General features: G+C 39.9%; 1 protein-coding gene across 2 annotated transcripts; it reads right to left on the reverse strand.

Annotated features, from left to right (window-relative positions):
* Positions 1–438: 438 nt before the first annotated feature.
* On the reverse strand, positions 439–22,466 carry MYOZ2 (myozenin 2). Of its 2 annotated transcripts, none has more exons than XM_081877336.1 (6): positions 22,301–22,466; positions 21,429–21,530; positions 14,275–14,444; positions 10,451–10,580; positions 7,497–7,680; positions 439–859 (listed from the first exon to the last, which is right to left on the reverse strand). In XM_081877336.1, the coding sequence occupies exons 2-6, from the start codon at positions 21,502–21,504 to the stop codon at positions 625–627; spliced, it is 795 nt and encodes a 264-aa protein (XP_081733462.1). In that variant the 5' UTR covers positions 21,505–21,530; positions 22,301–22,466; the 3' UTR covers positions 439–624. The 2 variants fall into 2 exon arrangements, with proteins under 2 accessions (XP_081733462.1, XP_081733463.1); XM_081877337.1 differs by lacking the exon at positions 22,301–22,466 and adding an exon at positions 20,754–20,900 and having other exon boundaries at positions 21,429–21,511.
* Positions 22,467–22,996: the final 530 nt, after the last annotated feature.

A 22,996-nucleotide genomic window follows, 5' to 3' on the forward strand; every position in this document is an offset into this window, starting at 1 on the left:
CCACATTTTATGCTAATCCTATGCTGTTAAACTGCTGTATGTATCGGTCAAACAAACATATGCACTGGGAGAATTTCTCAAGCATTTAATCTTCTATTTTGTTTTATTTACACATATTGTTTTTATTCCTGTTTATATAGACACACCTTGTTCAGAATAACACTCAGTAATAAATTGATTTTCACAGAGGATGGCAGAAGACCACATTTCCTTCATAGAATCAATAGCCAAATATTTTTCTTTCACAGTTCTGCCAGTATCTCTGTAAGCAAGTCTGCCCAAAACAGAATTGACAAATAAACTAGTAACATGAAAGTATAATTTTTATCACTCCCCCTTTTAATAGGAAAATGCAACAATGTAAAATCAAGCCAGATATTATTTTAATAAACAGAGCAAAGAGGAGCTAGAGAAATAAAAGAGAGAGAGAGGCAAAACTAGTTTTTCAAAGGTAATGGGCAAGTTATTTTATTTGTGTTAGTAGAACAAACTTAACTTCAGAAACTGTTAACAGCATCAGATGGTATTACATTTTAGCTGCATAAGAAAATGATGTAGCACATGTTGAAAGATCAGAGTATCACCAGACTGATTCTGATGTGTGTTGAGTGCTCCACTCTCTCTTCACAGATCATCTGTTTCTGGAACGCCATTTACCTCTGTAGGGTGTATAGTTATCATTATGGGAATATTCTCAGAGGTCCATCCTTTAGGAGTCCTGTTGAAAGACCGCCTGGTAGAAAGAGGATTGGCAAGGACCATAAATCGTGGATCATTTAGCAGGAGGAAGTTGAAATCTGGTACCTTGAACTTAACCAGTTTCGATGCTCTCTCAAAACCACCAAAAGGAGTGGCAACTCTGGACGACGGGGACAAGAGTAAAGGAAAGGTGAATCAAAACATATACTCACTCTGCTTTGAACCTACAATTAAAAGGGGTATTTCAGAACATTCATATGGTTTTTCTTTTGAAGCACTTGTTACTGGTTTCCTCTGTAGTACTTTTTAGTAGGTAGGTAGGCATTATCTCACTAATCCTCATGGCAACCTTTTGAAGTAGGGCACTAGCATCCCCATTTTACACCTGGGGTGGAACTGTGGTAGAAGGAGTGCGAGCTGACCAAGGTGATGCAGATATCTCATCAAGTCTAGCAACACTGGAACAAACCACTTCACTGAGAGAAGGCAGCAAGAGTTCAGTGTGTATCAGACAATAAACCACTGCAAGAACTGTAGCTGTAAGGGATTTACTATTCCATTCTCTCTAATAATGATGATTTGAATGGAAATAAGCATGCTACCTTACAGAAAAACCTTGAACAATTCAGCTGAATTGCTTTAGACAAGTTAATACTGTAGTTGAAACTCATTGGTGCAAAGGTGTGTGTAATTACAGTGGTACCTTGGGTTAAGTACTTCATTCGTTCCGGAGGTCCGTTCTTAACCTGAAACTGTTCTTAACCTGAAGCACCACTTTAGCTAATGGGGCCTCCCTCTGCTGCCATGCTGCCAGAGCACGATTTCTGTTCTCATCCTGAAGCAAAGTTCTTAACCCAAGGTACTATTTCTGGGTTAGCGGAGTCTGTAACCTGAAGCATATGTAACCTGAGGTACCACTGTAATCTCTTACTAGAAATGGTCAGAGACAACAGTCCTAGTCTAGATGGAGCAATGCTTTGACTCATTTTAAGACAGCTTCATATGTAAGTTCTATTTCATAACATATTGTCATTGTTTCCTAATGACATTGCCAAAAATATACACATGAGCTGTCTGGTTCCTCGTAACCTTCAGTCTTGGATATTACAGGCAGATTTCTGAAAGGTCAGGAAATAGCTTTCTAATGTTAAAAGAAGTACCTTCTTAAAAACAAAATGTGTTACAACTAGATCAAATGTTCAGAATACACATTTTCTGGATAGGGATCAACATAAAGAAGAGCAGAGTAATTAATTAGTTAAAGTTCAAGAGTAAATCTTCTGAAGCAATCATTTGGATGATGTCAAGGAGTTGTAATGCCCTACATTTTATGAAAGCAAAACATGTAATTTGAATCTGACTCATTGTATACAATCAAAACCCAGCATAATAAAGCTTGTTGATTGTAATAGAGAAGTGCAGTCTTTTGCACAGCAAAAAATTAGCCTGAGCTTAGGTTCATTTCCCAGTTTTGTGACTTGCGAAAGCAGGTGACCATACATATGCAATGCAGTTACACAACAACCAGGAATGATTAATCACATATAATTGTAGGTTAGAACACAAGCATTGTTGTGCGTTTCATGAAATGCAGTTCAGTTCCTGTGTTTCAAATCTAGCCCAGAGAGCCCCAGTGTTGGTCTTTGTGAACTGATAAAACATTTGAAGGAGGTGGCATCCAGTTTTAACTTTTTTCTTCTAATAGAAACATGGGAAGCTGGCTGATACAGTGGTACCTCAGATTAAGTACTTAATTTGTTCCGGAGGTCCGCACTTAACCTGAAACTGTTCTTAACCTGAAGCACCACTTTAGCTAATGGGGCCTCCTGCTGCTCCTGCACCATTGGAGCACCATTTCTGTTCTCATCCTGAAGCAAAGTGCTTAACATGAAGCACTATTTCTGGGTTAACAGAGTCTGTAACCTGAAGCGTATGTAACCTGAAGCATATGTAACCCGAGGTACCACTGTACTGGATTAGATCATGGATCCATTTAGCTCAGCGATGTCGACAATGACTGGCAGCGGGTCTCCAAGATTTCAGACAGGGATCTCTCCCAGCCTTGCATAGAGATGCTAGAGATTGAACCTGGAAGCTTTCACATGCAAAGCACATGCTCTACAGCCCTTCCTCAACACCACTATATTTCTTGTACCTTATTTCTGCCCCCCCCCCCATCATTTTCCCCTTCTTGGTATGGTCAACAACAGTGTCTAGCAGTTCTTGCAAAAAGCAATGGCTACCAAGCAATCAGTGTGGGAAAAGCAACTTTACATTGCAATAGAAGAAAAGGATGCAGATTTGGATAAATTACTATTGTGGAATCAGTGGCTTAAAAGCTTGTGGCGCATATGTAGTACATGGCAACCTGCTGGAGATGGTTTTGCAGCTTAAGGAGTTGGGCTGCTGCGTTCAGTGCAGTAACACAGAACGACATCCAGATGGACTGGATTCCTTCTAGTGCTTTGAAAACAATCCATTTCAGGAGGGGATCTTTGCTTCACTGACAAGGGACGGAGGCATAACCGGTCAAGCCTGCTTCTTGTTACATCCAGGCATTCTGTGGTGTCTCACTTCTCACCAAGGGTTCTTCTTTTGGATAGTTTTCCTTCTTGAGAAAAATGATAATAAAGGTGGAGGAAATTTCCTCCCCAATTCATTGCATAATTAAAAACAATGAGTCAAGAGAGTTTTGAGGTGCCTTAAGTCAAGGATAACACAGGTTTCCTATTAGGGAAAAGGCAGGGTAGTAGTAGTAGTAGTAGTAGTAGTAATAATAATAATAATAATAATAATAATAATGGCCAACATGATGCCTGTACCCTCTGTCTGGGCCAAACCAGGCATCTATTAATTGTGTGAATGTCATTAACAAGTATTTTTGTTGTTATGTAAATAGCAGCAGTGGAGAGAGGTGGGCAGCCTTCAGTCCATGGGGATGAAGAGTTTAACCCTTATCCTTTCCTGCCGCAGTCTCAACATCTTGTCTCTGATGCTGCTGTTTGGATTTAAAGGGAAGCTCCCACTGGCACCAGTGGGGGTTTCCCTTGACATACAAATATCAGAAAAGTAACTTTTGTCAGAACCACAGCACAGAGAGCACTGAACGTGCCCGCCACATTCCGCACAGTTCTGAGGTGATCAAGCTCTGCCAAAATTACTGCTGATGTAACAAAGGTGTGTACTAATTGTATTCTCATCATTAATGTAACATCTTGTTTCTCTCTCAGAGAGGATGGGTCAAATTCAGTGTCCACATGCTGGAACACTTGTCCCACAAATATCCACTTGAATTTTTATTTCTTTTTGCTGCCAAGTGAATAATCTCCTCACTTCTTGTTTTGTTTTGTTTGTTTTGTTTTGTAAGTTGTTTCCAGGCCTTTGAGTTGCTTGGTCTGCAATCCTATACCCACCTAAGTGGAAGTCCCATTGAATTCAGTAAGACATTTCTAAACAAACATTTAGGATTACATAGTTTATTTACTTTTTTCTGCTGATGCTGCTTATCGGGTTTAGATAATCTTGACCTTATTTCAGCAACTGCTTTGTATGTTTTGACTGCTTTATAGTTTTAGTGTGTTTTATGCTGCCTTTTATGGCTTTTGTTGTTTGAGGTGCTGTGCATTGGTTTGGGTCCTATTGTGGCAGAGACTGTGACTCATACGTTTTTTCAAAAATAAATAAATGAAGTAATAATAAATAACATTTTCCTCCTAGGTCTCTTGGATCCTTTTAGCTGTCTTCTGAATCCATTCCAGGTTTGTTATGAATTGTCACAGCCGGATGTGAACACTACACCAATAAGGTAGTGCCTGATAACTGAGGGAATGTTGCAGCTGAATTCAGTCTTTTTATCTGAGCCCATTCTATTAAAGTCAATAATAGCAGCTGATTAGAAACACACATTGCTTTCCTGGTGTAAAGCTTTTTTTAAAAAAAAAACAGGTTCAGAAGTGGGAGTTGGCCTTCACAGTTCGATGATCAGGAATGAGTCTGTGTCTGATGTGAAAAACCCAGAATTACAATTCCTGGAAATATTTCTTCCTGCAGTGACACAACGCCAGCAGAAGGGCCTGACTCACTGAAAGAGTGGTGTCACTATTATATCACTGGGGTCTCTTGAAGGTGATGTCATTTTCTGCATTTTCCCCGAAACAGTAATCAGATTAATTACTTATAATGACTGGAGAGTATAGAGCCTAAAAATAGGCATTTGGTTGTTGGACTCTTATATTCAGCCGAGTAGAAATCCGACAGAAAGAAATATATGCAAGGAGTTGTGGGTTCTTGCTTTTGTTTAAAATACTTGCCCTGTTCTCACCCCACCCCAATCATTGCTTTCAGTTTCCCACAATTTCAGCTAGGTTGCCTTAACTGTATGCTTGGTATGTTCCCCTCGCTGCCCCAAATTTGCTCTGAGTGTCTTTTTGGGCTTCTTTACTCCCACCATTTCCATGATTTCAAAGTAGGCTCTTGCACAGAAAGACTCAGGTTATCAGTAAAATAATATCAGAGCAGTTGGGGTCTTGAGAACAACTAGGCTTATTACCATATTGGCCTGAATATAAGCTGCACCTGAACATAAGCAGCACCTTTAAAATTGGAGGGAGGGAGAAAAAAGACCCCAATATAAGCCGCTTCATTCCTTGCTGCTCCAAACTGCATGCTGGCGGGGGGGGGGGGGGGAGCCATGCTGTGTTGCTGGAGGCCTTTCCCCTCCTCGCGCTCTCCCTTCCCAGCCTTGGGGGAGAGGACAGGGGACTACATGTGGGGTGGGTGCTACTTTGCCGTGCTCCTGTCACTGTTTGCCCCGCGTTCCTGGCTGCATACTGTAAGGTCACGAATATAAGCTGCACTTTAACTTTTCACAGTTGGAATTTGGGGGTGAAAGTGTGACTTACATTCAGGCCAATGTGGTAAATCTTAGTGGCTTCAATGAGGCCACCTGTGGTCAGGTTGGCAGCCTTACAGCACAACACAGTTACACACTTTTCACTCCAGCTTAGACCCTATGGGAGATAGACGGGCATGTTCAACATTAGCTGTACTGTGCCCTTTGCCTTTAAGTGTCACAGGACACTCAGCTGTAGCAAACCATGGTTTGTTCTTGTGAGAGTGTGTCAGGGTAAGCCTCAGGCTTGCTTGCTCCCCACTGTGCTTCTTTGTTTGTGTGGGGAAGGGGGGTACGTGAGCTTAAGGTTCACCCCCAGCCTGGTCTTGTAACAACAACAAGCCGTATCGTTTTGTTACATCTGAATGGAGCCTTTGTCTTGATTTGTGGCTTATGCAATTATGAGATCACTTCCATCAGCATCTGTTGCATCATTTTATGAAGAGACCATATCCTCGGGAAGAACAGCCAGTACCAGGTTTTGCCATATATGGCATCTTCCTCTCCCCCTTCCTCATCCTACTGCGTGGATCCAAGGTGGCAAGAAACAGCTACCCAACTTTACGCTGCCCATGTGTTTCTCCCCCCAACTGCACAGCCTTCTGAATGAGGGTGGATCTTGGCAGTCTATGAGAGACGTTGGTGGCAGCTGCAGGAGGAATCAGAGGCTCCCTGCTGATAAAGGCGGACCAGATTGTGGTTATCTCTATGCCAGGTACAGTGTGGTAGGGCTCCAATTGCCAGCCACCTCACTCCTTACTTTGAGACATTTGCTTCCTTTGATTCTGCAGAATGGAAATACTAGTCTTGACCAGCTGCTAAAGGCATGCAGTGCCTGCTTCCTGTTTTCTGTAGCAATGGACTGCTACCTTTTGGCTTTCTGAAAGGATTTTTTGTGTTGTGTTAGTCACTTGGAACTAAATGCAAGCTATTCATTAAAGGGAAAAAAACACACACACCACACACACTGTTTCAATAAATGAAATTACTGTATCAAGTTTGAATAAGCATGTGCCACAGCCTGGGTGTTTTGTAAAAATGTTCCCAAAATACTTCCAGTCAATGTCAACATGTCTAGAGCTTCTGCTAAAAGCCAAAGGACACCATTTGAAACGTAAACATTTTCTTTCTCTGTTTGTCTCTTGCCGTTAACACACTCGGCTCTTTGTATGCAGTACTGTACCTAGATTTTATTTTCACAAGAATTTCACCAGCTTTTTGCTGGTTTTTAAAAGTCTGAAAATGTGGGTTTTTTTAAAAAAAGGTATAAACAAGCGCAGAAATTCAGCTTCTTGTTGACTAAAGATTATCTAGTGACGTTGTGAGCTCTCAGATTCCTTAAGGGACAGAGAGGAACGTGTGTGGCAACTGCGCCTGCCTCAGATCTTTGTGGGATTAGATCCCAACTCCCAAACCACAATTTGCATATCTATAAACCAAGAGATAGAGGGAGGATATAATGCCTATAAAAATATGTGTGCCAATATCTTAACCGGTCTTACTCATTGGCCTCATGGCAGACAAAATGGTGGTTGTGGCACCTCTAGTGTAGGGGAATCTCAGCATGTGATACAGCCTATTCTGTTCATTCTAAGGCTGATAGTGCACACATACGTGTTAGTTCCTGAATTTAGTGCAATCCTGGATCAAAGGGTGAGGGGCTAGATATATTAATGGAATTAAATATACAGAAGAAAAGTTTTCAGTTCTCCCAGAAGCTTCTCTGGGGGCTTAGGGCCCCCCCTTGAACTATGTGTGATGGGGTGCAGTGTGAGGGGGGGAGGCAAACTTTCTTTCTGCAAACTTTCTTCCATTCTTTTGTCTTAGGCTCCAAGCCACAGTTTCCACACAAATCCATCTCTTATAAAACTTGGCGTTTGTTTATTTATTTATTGGTCAAAATTACCTGTTAAAGCTCTTAAAGTCAGGCAGCTCTGGTTTTGCTTCAGGCTTAAACAGTTTGGGGTATAAGGCCTCCAACAGCTCTGGGTCGTTGCTGATGGCTTCAATCCAAGGTGATTGATAGTACTTTGGCACAGACGTAGTGTTGAACCTCTCAGGAGGAATTGTCTTCAGTGGTCCAGAATATCCTTCGAGAGGAAAATTATACACCGTGTTTGGATTTTGCAGCAGCAACCTCCCAACTGTTTCACACAACATCCCAACTCATTCTCACCATGTTCCCCTAGGCACCGCATAAAAGGTTCTACATTAATTGTCACTTAAAGATCATTTGATTAAGATTGTGGTTTCAGCCACAATCCTCAATGCTGCTCTTCTAAATTCTTTTGTAAACAATGGATTAACTCTGGCAAGAAAAGTCTAAGGATTTAATAGAATTTCAGCTGTGGCGGTATTAGACAAATATATCTTGGGTGATGGAGAGAAAGGTAGAAGACTGTGAGTGGAAAACTCTCATCTCATGTGCTCAAACAATTTTTTTTATAACACTGACATATTTAATACATATTCAAAATACACTGTAAAACCTGGAGATTTACCTGCAGTGATCTCACTTTGTAACACACAGGGGCAAAGCAAACTACAAAACACATCAAGTAATCAGTTTAAGTTTTTTTAAAGGCTTTAAAAAGCCCACCTGTTTCAAATGGCTCTTAACTGATGTCTTTTATGGGCCATGCTGTTGTTTTATTGCTGCGGCTCTGGAAAAGACTGGATTATATTTTATTGTACTGTTGTTTGGTGTAGCTTCTGGAATTTAAAAAGTTTTTATTATAATATGTTTGTATTTTTATGGTTGTATTTTGTTCTCCACTTTGGGTGGACTTGTTAGGGACATGTGGCTTACAGATATTTACATAAGGAAATAAATAAGTGTATGTACAGACACATGTAACTAGTGTGGCCAAACTGTTGTGGAACCGCATTCAAATCACATTGCTCAGATGTAAAATCTGCCCTGTAAGATCCAGACTAGGAGAAGCAGGTTTGGCTAGTTTCCAGCAGAAACCAACTACAGTATGCACAAAGCTGATTGGCTGGCTCCTGTGATGTCATGAAGCCACTGGCTCTTCACGTCCCAGAGCAATTTTTAAAGTTTTTTTTTTTAAAAAAACAACTTATTGAGGGTTTTAAAATAATAATAAGGTGCCAAACAAATGTCTAATCATATCAACTTGGAATATATTTGAAAAATAAAATTTAAAAGACAGGCAGCCTGCCTGAAGCATAGGGAAAGAAATGGAGAGAGAGAGGAAATCATCGTGGGATTCAGAAGAAAATAAGTGTGCAGTATGTGATGAGTAGCCGAAATTCCTGCATAGTGGTGGGGGGTTGGACTAGATGTCCCTTGGGTCCCTTCCAGCTCTAATATTCTATAAGTAAAGACAACTACGGAGGGAAGCCAAGACAACATTTTTTTTAAAAAAAAATGCACTGACTCCTTTTTATCTACACATCCTTGCAAGGTATGCAGGCATCTATAAGAGAGGGGAAAGCCCATTTCAACACGAGCTGATCAAATTTTCAAAATGTTTATGATGACATGTTGCCTCCAGCTATTTAAGCATGTGTTTGGCCAGTTAACATTAAGCTTCCAAGAGGGCATGTAATTGGTACAATGTACACATCATAACAGCAGATTCTTATGTGTGCTTTCTTGTGTGTAAGTTTCACTGTGCAGTTTACTTTCCGGGAAGTTTGTGTAGGATTCCAGCCTTAATTAAATAAATCTATACATAAATATGGTGCTGAATCCATTATGCGGCAGTCGCACAAGTGGCAAAAAGGCTGTGATCAGTTTACAAATTATGCCCCAATAAATCTCTCTGTTCTTGTTTTGAAAAGGGCAGACAAAGAAAAGACTTCTTTGTCGCTCAGTGCCTCTAGATAAAGGAAACACGTGTCCTTGCTACTGTATAAAATGTTCTTGTAAAAGAGAGCCAAATTGTCCTCCTATTTACTCTTGTATAAGGGTTTTCTTTCAAACATTCTTTCATGCTAAATATTGTATAATTGGTCAAGTCTGCATCTGCTGAAAGATTTCCCCTAACAACCAAAACAGACAGATAGATTTGCAGAGCTTTGTTGTGCATAAGATAACTCTGTTTGTGTGACCTCCCCTGACCTTTTTAATAAGATCTATTCATTTATGATTGGTTTCAAATAAAGAAGCTACACATTTAGTAGATCCAGGCCGAAGAACTTTGTGCCAACATTCTACAGATAGTAACTCAAAGATATAATCTCACTGAATTGGGGCCTTCACAGGTTTTAGCACAATAAATGCAGAAGAATAAACCAAACCTCCTGCTTCAAGCTTGAACTTTTGTACCAGAGCATTTATATTTCCATAACAAGTGCTGTAGATTGTATAGAGGTAAATCCTATTCTAACCTCAAACAGTAACTGCTGCTATTATGATGGCAACATGGAACATGATTTATTTTAATGCCATTTATTTTATGAATTGCTTTTCATGTATCAATTGCTTTTCATTTCAAGGTGATTTAAAATCATACAATAAAAAGGGCTGAAAAGAATTGCACATACAAATGACTTATTTTGCACTCTGGACTATGAATGAAAGGGTTGGGGAGAATAACCCTCATGCAAGACCAAAAAAAATCAACCTTGATTCACATGGGACTACTTCATATTGTGCTGCTGATATGCCATCAAGTTTAATGGCAGATTTATGTGTTGGAAAACAGTGGAGTTATCATGTGGTAACTTTTGTACCTTTTGGCTTGGCCATCTCACAGAGGTCATAGGTGACTCATCTATGCTTCCACTAAAGATACCACACAGTAGGTCTCCTCTATGGAAGAATTTTGATTGTTTTTACTTTTCCCGAAAAATAAGAGGTTTGTCTGGCTGGGATATTCCACGGTGGCTTACCTGGGGCAAGGGTTTCGGGGTTCGGTGGACTCCGTGGATCAGGGGTATTAGGAGGTGTTGTTGGCGCATGCTCTTGAGCTGCCTCCATGCTGCTAGCATCCAACTGAATGCACTGTATGACCTCGCTGCGCTGCATTTGAATGATAAGAAATAGCACAGCTATCAGGTTCATAACAGAGACGCCAAAGGACTGCTGAAAACAGTGTCCTGGTTCCTTGGCGTTTCTTAACTGGCAAACTGATACACTAAATGCTTTGTTCAAGCATCTTCTTTTTTTTTTTTTTTTGGCCTGACCACTTTTTTTTTGGGGGGGGGGGCTTCGTATCCTGCTGTCTGAGCACCACATACTCACAAGCACCCTGTTGAACTGCTGAAGTGTTATTCTTGCTTTAGACTTGTGGGATGAAGATGCCACAGAGATTAATTGGCTTTCTAAAGCTGGAATAGAAAGTATCTGGCAAGTTGGGAATGATAGGCCTCTTGTGCTCTAGGGAAACAAGTTATCTCTTAAAATATCCTTTTTCCTGAAGCAAAGGCTGTCAAATGGTGCCCTAATTTTAAAATGATGTACTCACTGTCCCCAACAAAACAAACAGACCTTATTCCAGAAACTTCACTACTTCAAGTGCCCTGATTCAATTTGGATCCAGGTACAAAATGGGGGGGAGGGGTTATAACCTTCCTTCCTTGACACCATGACCCTGATTCATACACACACGCACTCCACCCCACAAAGTTGCTATTAACTTTGGAGGGGGAAGTATTCTAGAATGGCCCCTCCTCCCCAAGTGCAGCAGTCCTGACCCAAATTGCCCTTCCTTGTTTGTCTTAGCAAAAGAAAAATACGTTGGGAGATGCATTAGCACATTTCCTGCAACACCTTTGTGATGTCAGAGAGTTCTCTAAGAAGGCCTTGAATTTAATAAAACATCTAGTCACAAAGCTGTCTAATAGCTCCAGCAATTGAGAGGGCTCTGATGGTTTCCACCAAGTAGGACTCACACATAGAACAAATGACGTTTCTGAGTGATGAAAGAATATTGGGGATAAGTAACTGCTGTAATATTTAGGATGGAAATATCCCTCCAAGATGGAATTTGCCTGTTGGCTTGATTGGCAGCCTCCCCTCTCTCCCCACGCAGCTGAAATTCCCCATCTGTTAAGGAATTATATCTTCCTTTGTGTTTGGTCATGCTTACCTCACTTGGACACCTAAATATTGGCTTTATCCCTAAGCAGTATCCATAAAGAATTCCCGCAATGACACCTCAATTTGTAATCATAATAATAACCTTAGTGCAGGCCACTTCACAAAGATTAATGACAGGCTGGAGTGAGCCATTCTTTCTGCTGGGTCATTAGTTCCATGGCTGCATCCGAAGCCTTAATCATTGTTTCTTTAACATAGAATTAGAGCGCTCTAAAAAGTCAGAACCTTATTTTAGCCATGACATTGAAATGAAAAGGTTTGTAAGTATAGGCTGCCTTTGAGGACAATTTTTTGTAGGTATGGGGGGGGGGGGAGAGAGAGAGAGAAATACCAACAAGGCTTTAAAACAAGAGTCCTCGACTGAGAAATTCAAACAGATTTTGTCCACCCATAGGAGCCTTGACATAGCACTAGATTTACAATGCAGTTGTTTCCATGTTTACTCAAAATAGTGTGTTTTAATGCAATTTACCCCCTGGTTACCCAGCAGGGCAACATCTGCACCATACATTTAAAGCCTTTGTCTTTAACACTTTAACAGTCATGGCTTCCTCAAAGGGATCTGGGAACTGTAGTTTGTGAAGAGTTGATTGTTAAACCACAATGGGAACTGTAGCTCTGTGAGGGAAACAGGAGTGTCCTATTTTTATTTTTTTTAAAAAAAATATTTATATACCATAGCATCATAGAAATGTGGTCTGAATAGCCCTAGAGGGTCATCTAGTGCAGCCCCTTTCAATGCATCTACTGCAAAGGAAACCATTAAAAAAATAGTAACAACTCTCAGCACCCTTACCAAACTACAGTTCCCATTTCTTTGTGGGGAAGCCATGGTGACTGAAAGTGGCATAATACTTGTACTGCTTTAAATGTATGGTATGGATGTGGCTTAAGTATACTGTGGATTCCAGCTTTAGAATCCCTAGGCTAGTGCATGTAGTTATGATATGGGTTTTGGAGGTAAAACAATAAGGACTGAGGGGGTGAAATATAGCAGTTTATGCACAGAGTGTTAAGCTAGTTTTCTAAAATAGCTTCCACCTAAAAAAGGCAGCAAAGCAACCCCTTTGTCTCTCTGGAATGCAGAGATGTTTTTACTGGCATTTGTTTGAACTGACCTGAATAACTTGGTGCTTTGCCACTTGTGAGTGATGATCGTTTCCCATATATCTGGCAACGAGAACTGTAAGCTACACCACGTCAATGCATTTCAACTGACAGCAAAAGATTGAGTCCATCTTTTTGAGTCCTGGTATGCTGTCCTTTCCAGTTCTTAGATTGCCTCTGTAGCCCCCTAAGTCTAAGGGTGCATTCAGACATGGGGAAACATTGTGCTTGTTTCCCTCATTATGATATTAGCACTTTTGTCTCATTTTCTAAGGTTCTTTTCACAATGCAATACCCATTGTGTTGTGGAATTGTGGCTTTTGGACAGATAAACCGGCGTGTCAGTTTCACTTTTTGTTTCAATTGATACTGTACGGACCCTGTTTAATACCCTTATACTGTCTAGATTTGATCATTATAATGCTCTCTGGCATAAGATAATGATCTTCAGTCACTTTTCTTTCCTCCTATTTTAGGTTCCACAACACATTTAGTTTGTCTTGTACCCTAAGTTTACCCATTCTTCTCTTCTTCTTTCTGCTCTTCCATTTTCTTATAAGACCCAATCTAATCTTCCTTTAGTAGTTTATAAATATCTCAAAACTCCTGCTTCTTATCTTTCTGATTGCATAGCTCTAGTCCTCATTCTTTATGTCCTAGTAGTACTTTGCTTCTTGTCAACCGCAAAATCTTATCTCTTATTTGTACCCCTTTCCTCTTTTTGTTCCTTATCTCTGGAATGCCCTGCCTCCTGATGTCAGAACACCTCCATCATTATTTTTTTTTTCATTTTAAACTACACCTGAATATTTGTTGTTTTCTCTGGTTTTTGCTTCTTATCTCATTTCAGTTCCGGTTCTTTTCCTATTATACCCCTTCCTTTCACAATCTTATTTTGCCTTTTGGACTGCAAACTGGGTGCAGGACCTGTCTGCAATCTAATTTTTTTGTATGAGGCTTTGCTTGGTAGCCTTTCAACAATAATAAAAATTTGTCATATTTTTGACGTATCCATTGCTATTTCTTCCTATCTGCATGGTTCCTATCTCTTGCCCTTGCTTCTATATTATTATTATTATTATTATTATTATTATTATTATTATTATTAATAATACCCTGCCTTCTTCCCAAAGGACCAAGGACAGCATATGCTTGTTTTTTTGTGATTTAGTGTTCTCACCTTTTATTCTAGTCTACTTCCTTCTGCCCTTTGCTATCAGAGTTTCTGGGCTCTTAACTGTTCTCTGCTACCTCATATCCTGTCCTTCCATGCTGAAATCAGATTGCTTTATCCCTTGTCTGCAGTGGCTTATGATAGTAGTATCTTGTTTTACATCTATTATTCAGGACTGTAGTACTTCTAGCTATTAAACAGAATGAACGGCAGACAGACCTTTTTAAGCCCCTTGAGATTCTTGTTCTTGCCCCTTGAGATTCACTTTGATGAGTCACTAATTGTGCAGGCCAGACATGCACACGAAAAGGTGACAGAGTATAAAATACTCACATTTCTTGGCTTGCTGGATAAAAAGTGAAGATTTTCATATGTGTATTTGTCAGATCTCCGTTGGCGCATCTTGAATAGCCGCGCTCCTCTGTTACTTAACAATGACAACTCTTCCAACATGATGTCCCTGGGGATACTGACCTTTTTTCCAAGGTCTATTCCAGGTGATTCTGCAAAATAATATAAGTACACATTTCTTAGAAAAATTCTTCCAGGTAATTGGTATGATTCAGCTAAAGTTAAGCTCTAGTAACTTCTGTTGATTTCAGTGGGAGGGTTCAACAGAGGCAAAGCAAAGCTGGGTGTGATCCCTTAAGCAAGAGACCATCAGTGGACTTTTTCACCCATAGACATCATGAGAACGTGCAAAGGGTTTTTACTTGCCACAGAAACCCAATGGGGATTTGGGAGAGAAAAGGCTGTTACTGTACTTCCATACAGCAATTCTCACTTAATAAATTCATGAAACCAACATATGTAGTCTAGATTAAACCAAAGATTCATGTTGATAGGATGCATGGGATGCTAGGATACACAGCCCACACATGCAAACCATGAGGGGAAAATGGCAGGGACTGAGTCACTCAGTGGTCTCTGGGCTCCAGAAAAGTATTATCAGTGGTGCACTGATGACAACTGGACACCTTCGTGTGGCATTGGTCCATAGAATCTCCATGTTCAGAGGCAGGATAATAGAATTGTAGCATGGGAAGGGACCCTGAGGGTCATCTAGTCCAACCACCTGCAATGCATGTATTTCAACTAAATAATACATGACAGGTGGCCATCCAACCTCTGCTTAAAAACCACCAAAGAAACCGTCCACCACCTCTCGTAGAAGTTTGTTACACGGTCAAACAGCTCTTACTATAGAATAATATAGATCCCACTGAATTCCAGTTACCACAAAGCAACAGTTAGGGTGGGGAGCTATTGCCTTCATGCTATGACAATAATAAAGATTTGGATTGGATTGACTTGTGGGTTTTCTGGAGTCATGTGGGTAGCCAATGAGGAGCACTCAATTGATTTTTTGTTTATCTGAATATCTCAGTCCACTGCTGACATTAATTGTGTCCACTGATATGTATGAGTCCTCAAAGCACTTAACTTTGACTGGATGATACTTGACCTGGGACATCCAGTTTCTACACTGTTATGGGAGGCCCAGAAGGCTTTGGCAGGTTGCAAGCGGGTGTCTCTGAGGGTACCCATTGGTGCCATATTGGGGACGCCAGATCTAGAAAATATGGACTGAGTTTTCCCACCTCCCAGTCAAAGAATGCAATCAGAGCTCTATCGGAGAAAAGCTCTTTTATGTACCACCTCTCAGCTACATAAAACTATGGGACCAGGGTCTCTGCCATTTTATTTTATAGGAGGAAATACTATTTTTCCACAGACAAATCCTCTTTATTTTTAAATTTCTGTCTCATGAATCTTGAATTATCCCCAAATGTTTTTCCCTGGCCAGCCAGCCAGTTGGTATTTTCCACAGGAAAGTGGGAGAAACTCAAAATGAATCTTCCAGAAAGTAAGTGTGGTTTTAGTCTGGCAGTCCTCTTTCAAATGTAAATAGCAATGAACAAAAACTCAGAAAATGTGTTTTGAGTTGGGTAAGTTCAGACCTCAAAAACAACAGCAGGACATCCTGTGTAGCATGAAGAAGGTTAATAAGCTGTGTTAATTAATGTGGTGTTATGAAACTTGCAGGGAGCAATTCTCAGAGTGCTGAAACAACAATGAAGGGTAATGTATTGTCTCTGCTGCCTAACAGTGCAAAAGCTCAACATTTAACTACATTCTGTATGCAGGGTGCAAGTGAGTGACTTTTGCTTCCCTTGCAGACCATACAGCACATGTTGCTCTCTAGATGGACTGATTTATTTATTTATAGCCTTTATATCCCACCTTTTTCTCCAAGGATCTTAAAGTGGTGTACACAGTTCTCCCCTCATTTACCGTATTTTTCCGTGTATAAGACTAGGTCCCCCCCCCTAAAAAAAATAATGTCAAAAATTAGGGGGTGTCATACATGGATACATCTTCCCCCCATTTTCTTAAATCTGAGTCCCCCAAAATAGGGGGAATCTTATACATGGGAGCGTCTTATAGACGGAAAAATACAGTAATCCCCAGATCAGCTTTCAGGCAAGTGAAACCAGAACCAGAGCCAATCTCCTTACCCATCCTGACTGCCTAACAGTTGACCAGTATTGTAAGAGCTATGAATGCTGATCACAGATTTAGAAATAAGTTCAGAGAAGTCAGTAGCTCACAAAACATTCTACTAGCTTGTCTGCCTATACATACCAACACAAGTCATTTGTGGCATATCCACAGTCCTCCCTCATTCCTCAAATGACTGATTTCTCATAGAAAGAAATTTCCCTGCCTGGCCACCTGGAGAAAATTCTTACTTGCCACTGACAAAGAGCTGGGTGATAAGCTGGCATATGGAACTGGGAAAATGCATGTGCAAGTGTTGTTACATCAACAGCAATCCCTGACTTTCTGGGTTGGAGTTGGTGATTGAAGCCACTATGAATAAGAACCAAGCATTCATTCAAACAGCTTGACTATAGTTGGAAAACTAAATTGAACCATCATATTTGTTAAAAAATGCTGCAGTCCTATGTGTGTTTATTTGTCAGTATATCCCACTGAACTCAGTAGGATTTACTTCCGTGTAGATGTGCACAGGGTTGAGGACAAGAGATTTCAAAAGAACTGGTAGCAGTCAGTTGCATATTTGTTTTTCTTTAAGAATCTGTGCTCATGCTAGCCTTAAGCATAAGAATTTACATTTACACCATCAAAATAACTAACGAATAAAATCCTACAGCAAAATTCCCCAAGGTTATTTGTAACATCATATCATAAGATTACAGCAAATAAAGCATTGGCACATTAGAATTCATCTGCTAAACCACGAGAGATACATACATGAGAGATATGTATACTTCTGGATAATATTCTCTTTCTGTACCATAATCAACTTATTCCAACTGAAAATCAAAAATACTTTCAGATTTCAAAATGGCATTTTGATTTACCGGTAGGTCTGGGCTCACTGCTTTAGGCTGTAATCCTAAACACACTTACTAGGGATTAAAGTGCCTACTGAACTTTGTGGGGTGTACCCTGGAATAAACATGCTTGAGATTGCACTGCACAACTTCTCTTGTCTTAATAAAACAGGGTTTGCTGGCTTTTACAGACTGACCTCTTGTACATCGCTTGCTAGTGAACGTTATATATTTGAACTTGATTAATCCCTCAAACACATGCTTCTCTCGGCCTTTCTGCTCCAGAACTTTCATTAGTCATCTCATGTTTCAAGTGAGGATTTAAAACACTTTGTGTGTCTAGGCAGCTTCCCAGAAATGTTAAGTGTAAGATTAATTTGAGCCTTCTGTCAATTAAAACATAATTCTGCAGTCTGTTTCAATTAAGCTGTGCATAGATCTTGTCTGATGTTAGCTAAGTGCAAAGAGGATGAGGAGAAGAAAAGAAAAGGTGGAGACAAGAGGAAGCCAATCTCATATAGGAAATTCACATGAAAACCCAAAATACAAGGATTCCTACCGACTTCTGTCAGCCATGGAGCAGCAGACCCAGTCAAATCAATGGACTTGTTCAATTTAATTGGCAGTTCTAGGCACACATACCTGGGACTTACTCCCAGGTAAGAATGGGTGGATTTGTCCATTTTCGTTTCTCTACATTTCTAATTTTTCCAATAGAAACTTCAGCCCTCTACATTTCCACAACATTTTGTGGGTGGTGGGGGGCAGGGATGTTATGTCGTCATGGAAATTTATCAGCATTTTGTTTTGAATTTATTCTAAAATACACATTTTTGTATGCAATTTTCCTTAGTGTTTTAATTTTTGCATTTATATACAGTAATGCATTTTGTGTGATTTTTCTTTTTACTATTGTACCCATTTTTATGCACACTTTACCCTAGTATATGCATTTTTATTTTTATTTTACACATTACTTGGCTGGGGAATTGCATTACAAAATTCAAAAAAGTGAAGATTTTGAAGGTTAGTTGTGTTCCGGTTCCCATATTGTTCTGGAAGGTGTAAATTAAGGAAGTTCATCTTTAAAAGCAAACTGCATCAAATTTCTTCCCCATCCCTACTCCCAGGAAAGTCCTTTTGAACTCAAACAGGCTCATTTCTGAGTAGACTTATACAGAATTGTACAGTTAATTAAACAATTCTTCAGGTCTAATGCAGTTTACACTGCCATAAACGTCACACTATGTTGTTTATGAACACAAATTTGTATGATGGGGGAAAGATGAAGTTTATGGTGGGAAATGCAGATTCTTCCAGAGAGGGGATGAATTTATCTTTCTCTGGAGAGCTTACAGCACTTCCTATGTGAAACAAAATGATTTAGTGCATATAAAGGAAATAATACAATAAAAAGGAAATAATATAATATAAAGGAAAAAGCCAGTCAACAGATACCAGAAAATGTGGCTTTCTGGGCTTATTATAATATTTTACATCTGGCTCCTAAACACAACACATGGACTTACTGAAGCACATTGGACAGGGTGATTTGATTGGTGAAATTACTTAATTAAAAAAAGAAAGTTTCAAATTAAAAGTGTTTAAGATGTCCTTTTCCCTATTTTTTTTAAAATAATGTTTTCTCCATTATTAAATAATAAAACCAAATTTCCACCATTATTATTATTATTATTATTATTATTATTACTATTATATCTGCTCATCAGATTAAAGGGACAGAACTAGGGTATTTATGGTTGAATTATAGCTCAGTCAGTAGAGCATGAGGCTCTGAATCTCAAAGTTGTGGGTTTAGGCCCCCACGTTGGGCAAAAAAGTTCCTACGTTGCAGAGGTTTGGACTAGATGACTCTCATATTCCTTTCCAGCCCTACAATTCTATGATTATGTGATCTGAAGAAACTTCAATGTGTTCTGCCTTTCATTACAAAATTATGGCTTGGATCGCTTCCTTTCACTGATGACTCTTTCCACTAGAGAAAGGGAAGCTTTTGAATTTGGACCTATGTGTTTTGCAGCACCAGAGAGCAACAACACTTTAAAAGCGAGAGAATGAATAAGGATACTTCCCCACCCCATGTAGAAATAGATGTGTTGTCATACCCTTTCTGAAAATAAAATTCCTATGTGAGCTAATAAGGGGCTGTAATAACTCTTAGGCACTATGATCCCATTTCAAGTTTAGTATTTAATAATTAAAATAATTAACACCGTGTAACTAGCTGCACATGCTTTTGCTGTGGTCACAGCAAACCTCTTGATGGCCTAATTGTTTTGATCCATGGATGCATGAAATGGCCGACTGTCCATAAGCATAGCTGTCAACTTTTCCCCTTTTTAAAGGGAAATTCCCTTATTCCGAATAGGATCCTCACAAGAAAAGGGAAAAGTTGACAGCTATGTCCATAGGATGCCAGGTTAAATGGTGGCAGCCCTAGTATGAGGGAGAAAAATTATGCAATGGGAGTCTCTATGAAGTATGTGTCTATCTGCCTTCAGTTTGCAGATTCAAGGGGAACTTCAGAGCTGTGTTTTACAATTTCTGGATTCATGTCATTACTAGTTTTAGGTTCTGTTTCCAGTCCACAGACAGTGCAAGCGAGGATCTGAGAATATGGTATTCAAATGACCACTTTCCCTTGTGCATATCCTATCTGGGCTGAATGGAAATACATTCAGAAATGGGGCCATATGGCACTGCCCTAACATACGATGAAACCAGGAAATAAATTAACCACAGGACACTTGAAGTCTTTGGAAAACTTTTGCAAAATCCATCTCCCTGCCAGCTTACACTGGTATGAGGGAAGGAACAATCTGAAAACAGACCAGCCCTTGAGATAGAAACAGGCTTTGGCTGAGTCTCCTGAAAAGGCAGGTCACTGGATTTTCTCCTGCTCTCTAACAGGGCTTATGATATCACAAACAAGCCAGTGGGGGAATGCCTAGTCAAGCAGATTTTTGTAATATTAACTTCAAAATGCAGCATTCTTGACCATTTCAGGAAACACTTTTTTCACATTTAGCTGACATGTGATTATTAAAGTTTATGATCACACATCATCTTACTCCAAAAAACTAAAACTAATAGTGACATTTCAAATAATAATAATAATAATAATAATAATAATAATATAAATCAGGGTGTACTAGAAGAACTGGGAGCCATAGAGCTATGGGTGTATATGCCCTGGTTTCTAATAGAGAAACATCAGACAGCAAACCCATCCAACAAAATGACAGACAAGTGACATTTCTGGAAGAGGCAGGGGAAAATCTTATGTAGCCACTAGATAAGAACAGCCTGGTTTTGCATGTGAGTGAGTATGTGTGCATAAACTGACTGAAGAATGTTTGGGTGTTTAGATGTGAGATTCAGCATTTGGGGTTGGTGAAGAGAAGAGGGTGGTATGATCTGGGGGCCTACCCTCAGTACTGGTCTTCAGATGAAGGCTGCTTAGTTCCACTGGTTTGGTCATCTCTATAGTAAGCCATATTTCCTACTGCTTCTTGTGGAAATGTAGATCCGTCAAACAAGCCTGTCAGAATTCTCCTCCAAAGATGGCAAAAAACCCTAATGCAAAACATTTCTTAACAGAGATTAGTTGGGAACTGTGCCTTGAATGGTTGGATAAGACTACAGACAGCTTTGAGTGGGTGGAGGCGGAAATTGAAACACAGCGTATATTACAAATATCCTTGTGGGGGGTTTTTTTGTTGCAATTTTTGAAAATACAAAAGACAGCTCTAAAACTGAGGAGAGATACATCTTCCCTGCGTGAATAGTTCTGTAATAGGGAATCCAGACATATTAACCCCCCTCCCCAAATAATATTCCGAAAGTCAATCCCAGGCAGAATGTACATCAGCTGTTAGATTACTTCATTCCTCCACAACAGTTGTTCATCTGAAAATAGCTTTCAAATGAAAAGAGGCAACTACAAAAGGATTAGTTACCATAGGCAGCATGATAGCCCCATGAGATTATTTATGGCAGCACACCCAGAGGCAAAGCTGTAAGAAAGTTAATGCTATAAGATTAAAAAGAAAGGTTAGAGAGTGACAAGGGACATACAGTCATAACAGGAATTTAACGCTATACCATTTCTCTGGATTTCTTTCATGATGGCGGATGCTTGCTGCCTCCTCTCTTTGACCATGTCAGAATGTGAGAGCATTGTAATAGTCCGGTGCAATTTTCTTACTAGAAGGAGAAGGGAAAGAGACATTTTGATGCTATTCAGTAATGGCCTCAGGAGCTGAATAATATTCTGCGTTTTTCACTTCAGCTATCGGGAACTGTTTCTTGCACCCAGAGGAAAAGATGCATGTTGTGCTAACACTGCATATGAAGCCCCAATGAGTCAGCTGTTTCTTGAATGTACAAAGCGAACTATGTGACACAGTGACACGGGCCTTCTTACCTCTTCGCATGCCTGCTTATCTTCACAAGGATGGGCAAGCCTCCTTCAGCTTCCATATTGTATATACAGTGGTACCTTGGGTTAAGTACTTAATTTGTTTCAGAGGTCCGTTCGTAACCTGAAACTGTTCTTAACCTGAAGCACCACTTTAGCTAATGGGGCCTCCTGCTACCGGAGCACGATTTCTGTTCTCACCCTGAAGCAAAGTTCTTAACCCGAGGTACTATTTCTGGGTTAACAGAGTCTGTAACCTGAAGCGTATGTAACCTAAGGTACCACTGTATAGTTATATACCCATCCATGAATGACTTCAGTGTTATTTTCCTACCTGCAGCCTCTGAAACACCACATCTTTTACAAACCCTCCAAAAATTGATGAAATAGTCAAATCTTTGAGCTAGTGCATGTTATTCAGCAACCATCTAGAGAAATAAGCATTGCAAAACAAGTGCAAGAAATTGTATGTTGTCCATTTACTGTTCGTAAGTTTAGAAGTGGCCGGCTCATAGGACAACCAATGTCAGATTATTTCAGGAAACAATACACTTACCTTATTGTTCTGGAGAACAGTGATCCTGATGCTTTGGGTGAAGTTTATGGAGTTTGTGATGAATGGGGATGACCTATCCGGTCCGGAGTGATTTCTATGCTTGTTCTTGGGTCTGCATGATGCCTTGTACCAAGACAAACTGGGGACTGACCCTCTCCAAAAAGATTGGCATCTAACTGACATAAAGTAACTATTTATAGAAGCAAACACTCCAGCCACTCATATCTTCCTGGCGAAAGAAGAGAACAGAAAGGATTCTGCCGCACGCACCACAACAGTGTGTGTATCTCTTCCACAGCTTGTTGAAATATTTGATAGAACACTTCTTCATAGTTGTACAGCTTGTCCCATCATGACGTTTGAGAATGATAATCTCCACATTATAATTTAGAAGAAAGATATTTTTAAAATACGGTCAATTAAATATATGGATGGCAAAGACTATATTTGATGGGACTGGAATGGACTAATCCTTTGCTGAAAGATAAAACCATGCTTGTATACTGCCTAATAGCTGAAGTTAGTGTTCAACAAAGACTGCACTTAAGATTCTGCAGAGTTGTCTGCACTGAAAAAACAATTTTCACTTTGGGTGGGGGGTGAGGATAAAGTCCTATATCACAGTCGCATGATTTTTAATGCAGATTGCTAGAAATGACAGTCCTAAATTTCCATTTTACACACTGCTTCTGTCCA

Source organism: Podarcis erhardii (assembly GCF_964252035.2).
Source record: "Podarcis erhardii genome assembly, chromosome: 9".
Taxonomy (NCBI): Eukaryota; Metazoa; Chordata; class Lepidosauria; order Squamata; family Lacertidae; genus Podarcis; species Podarcis erhardii.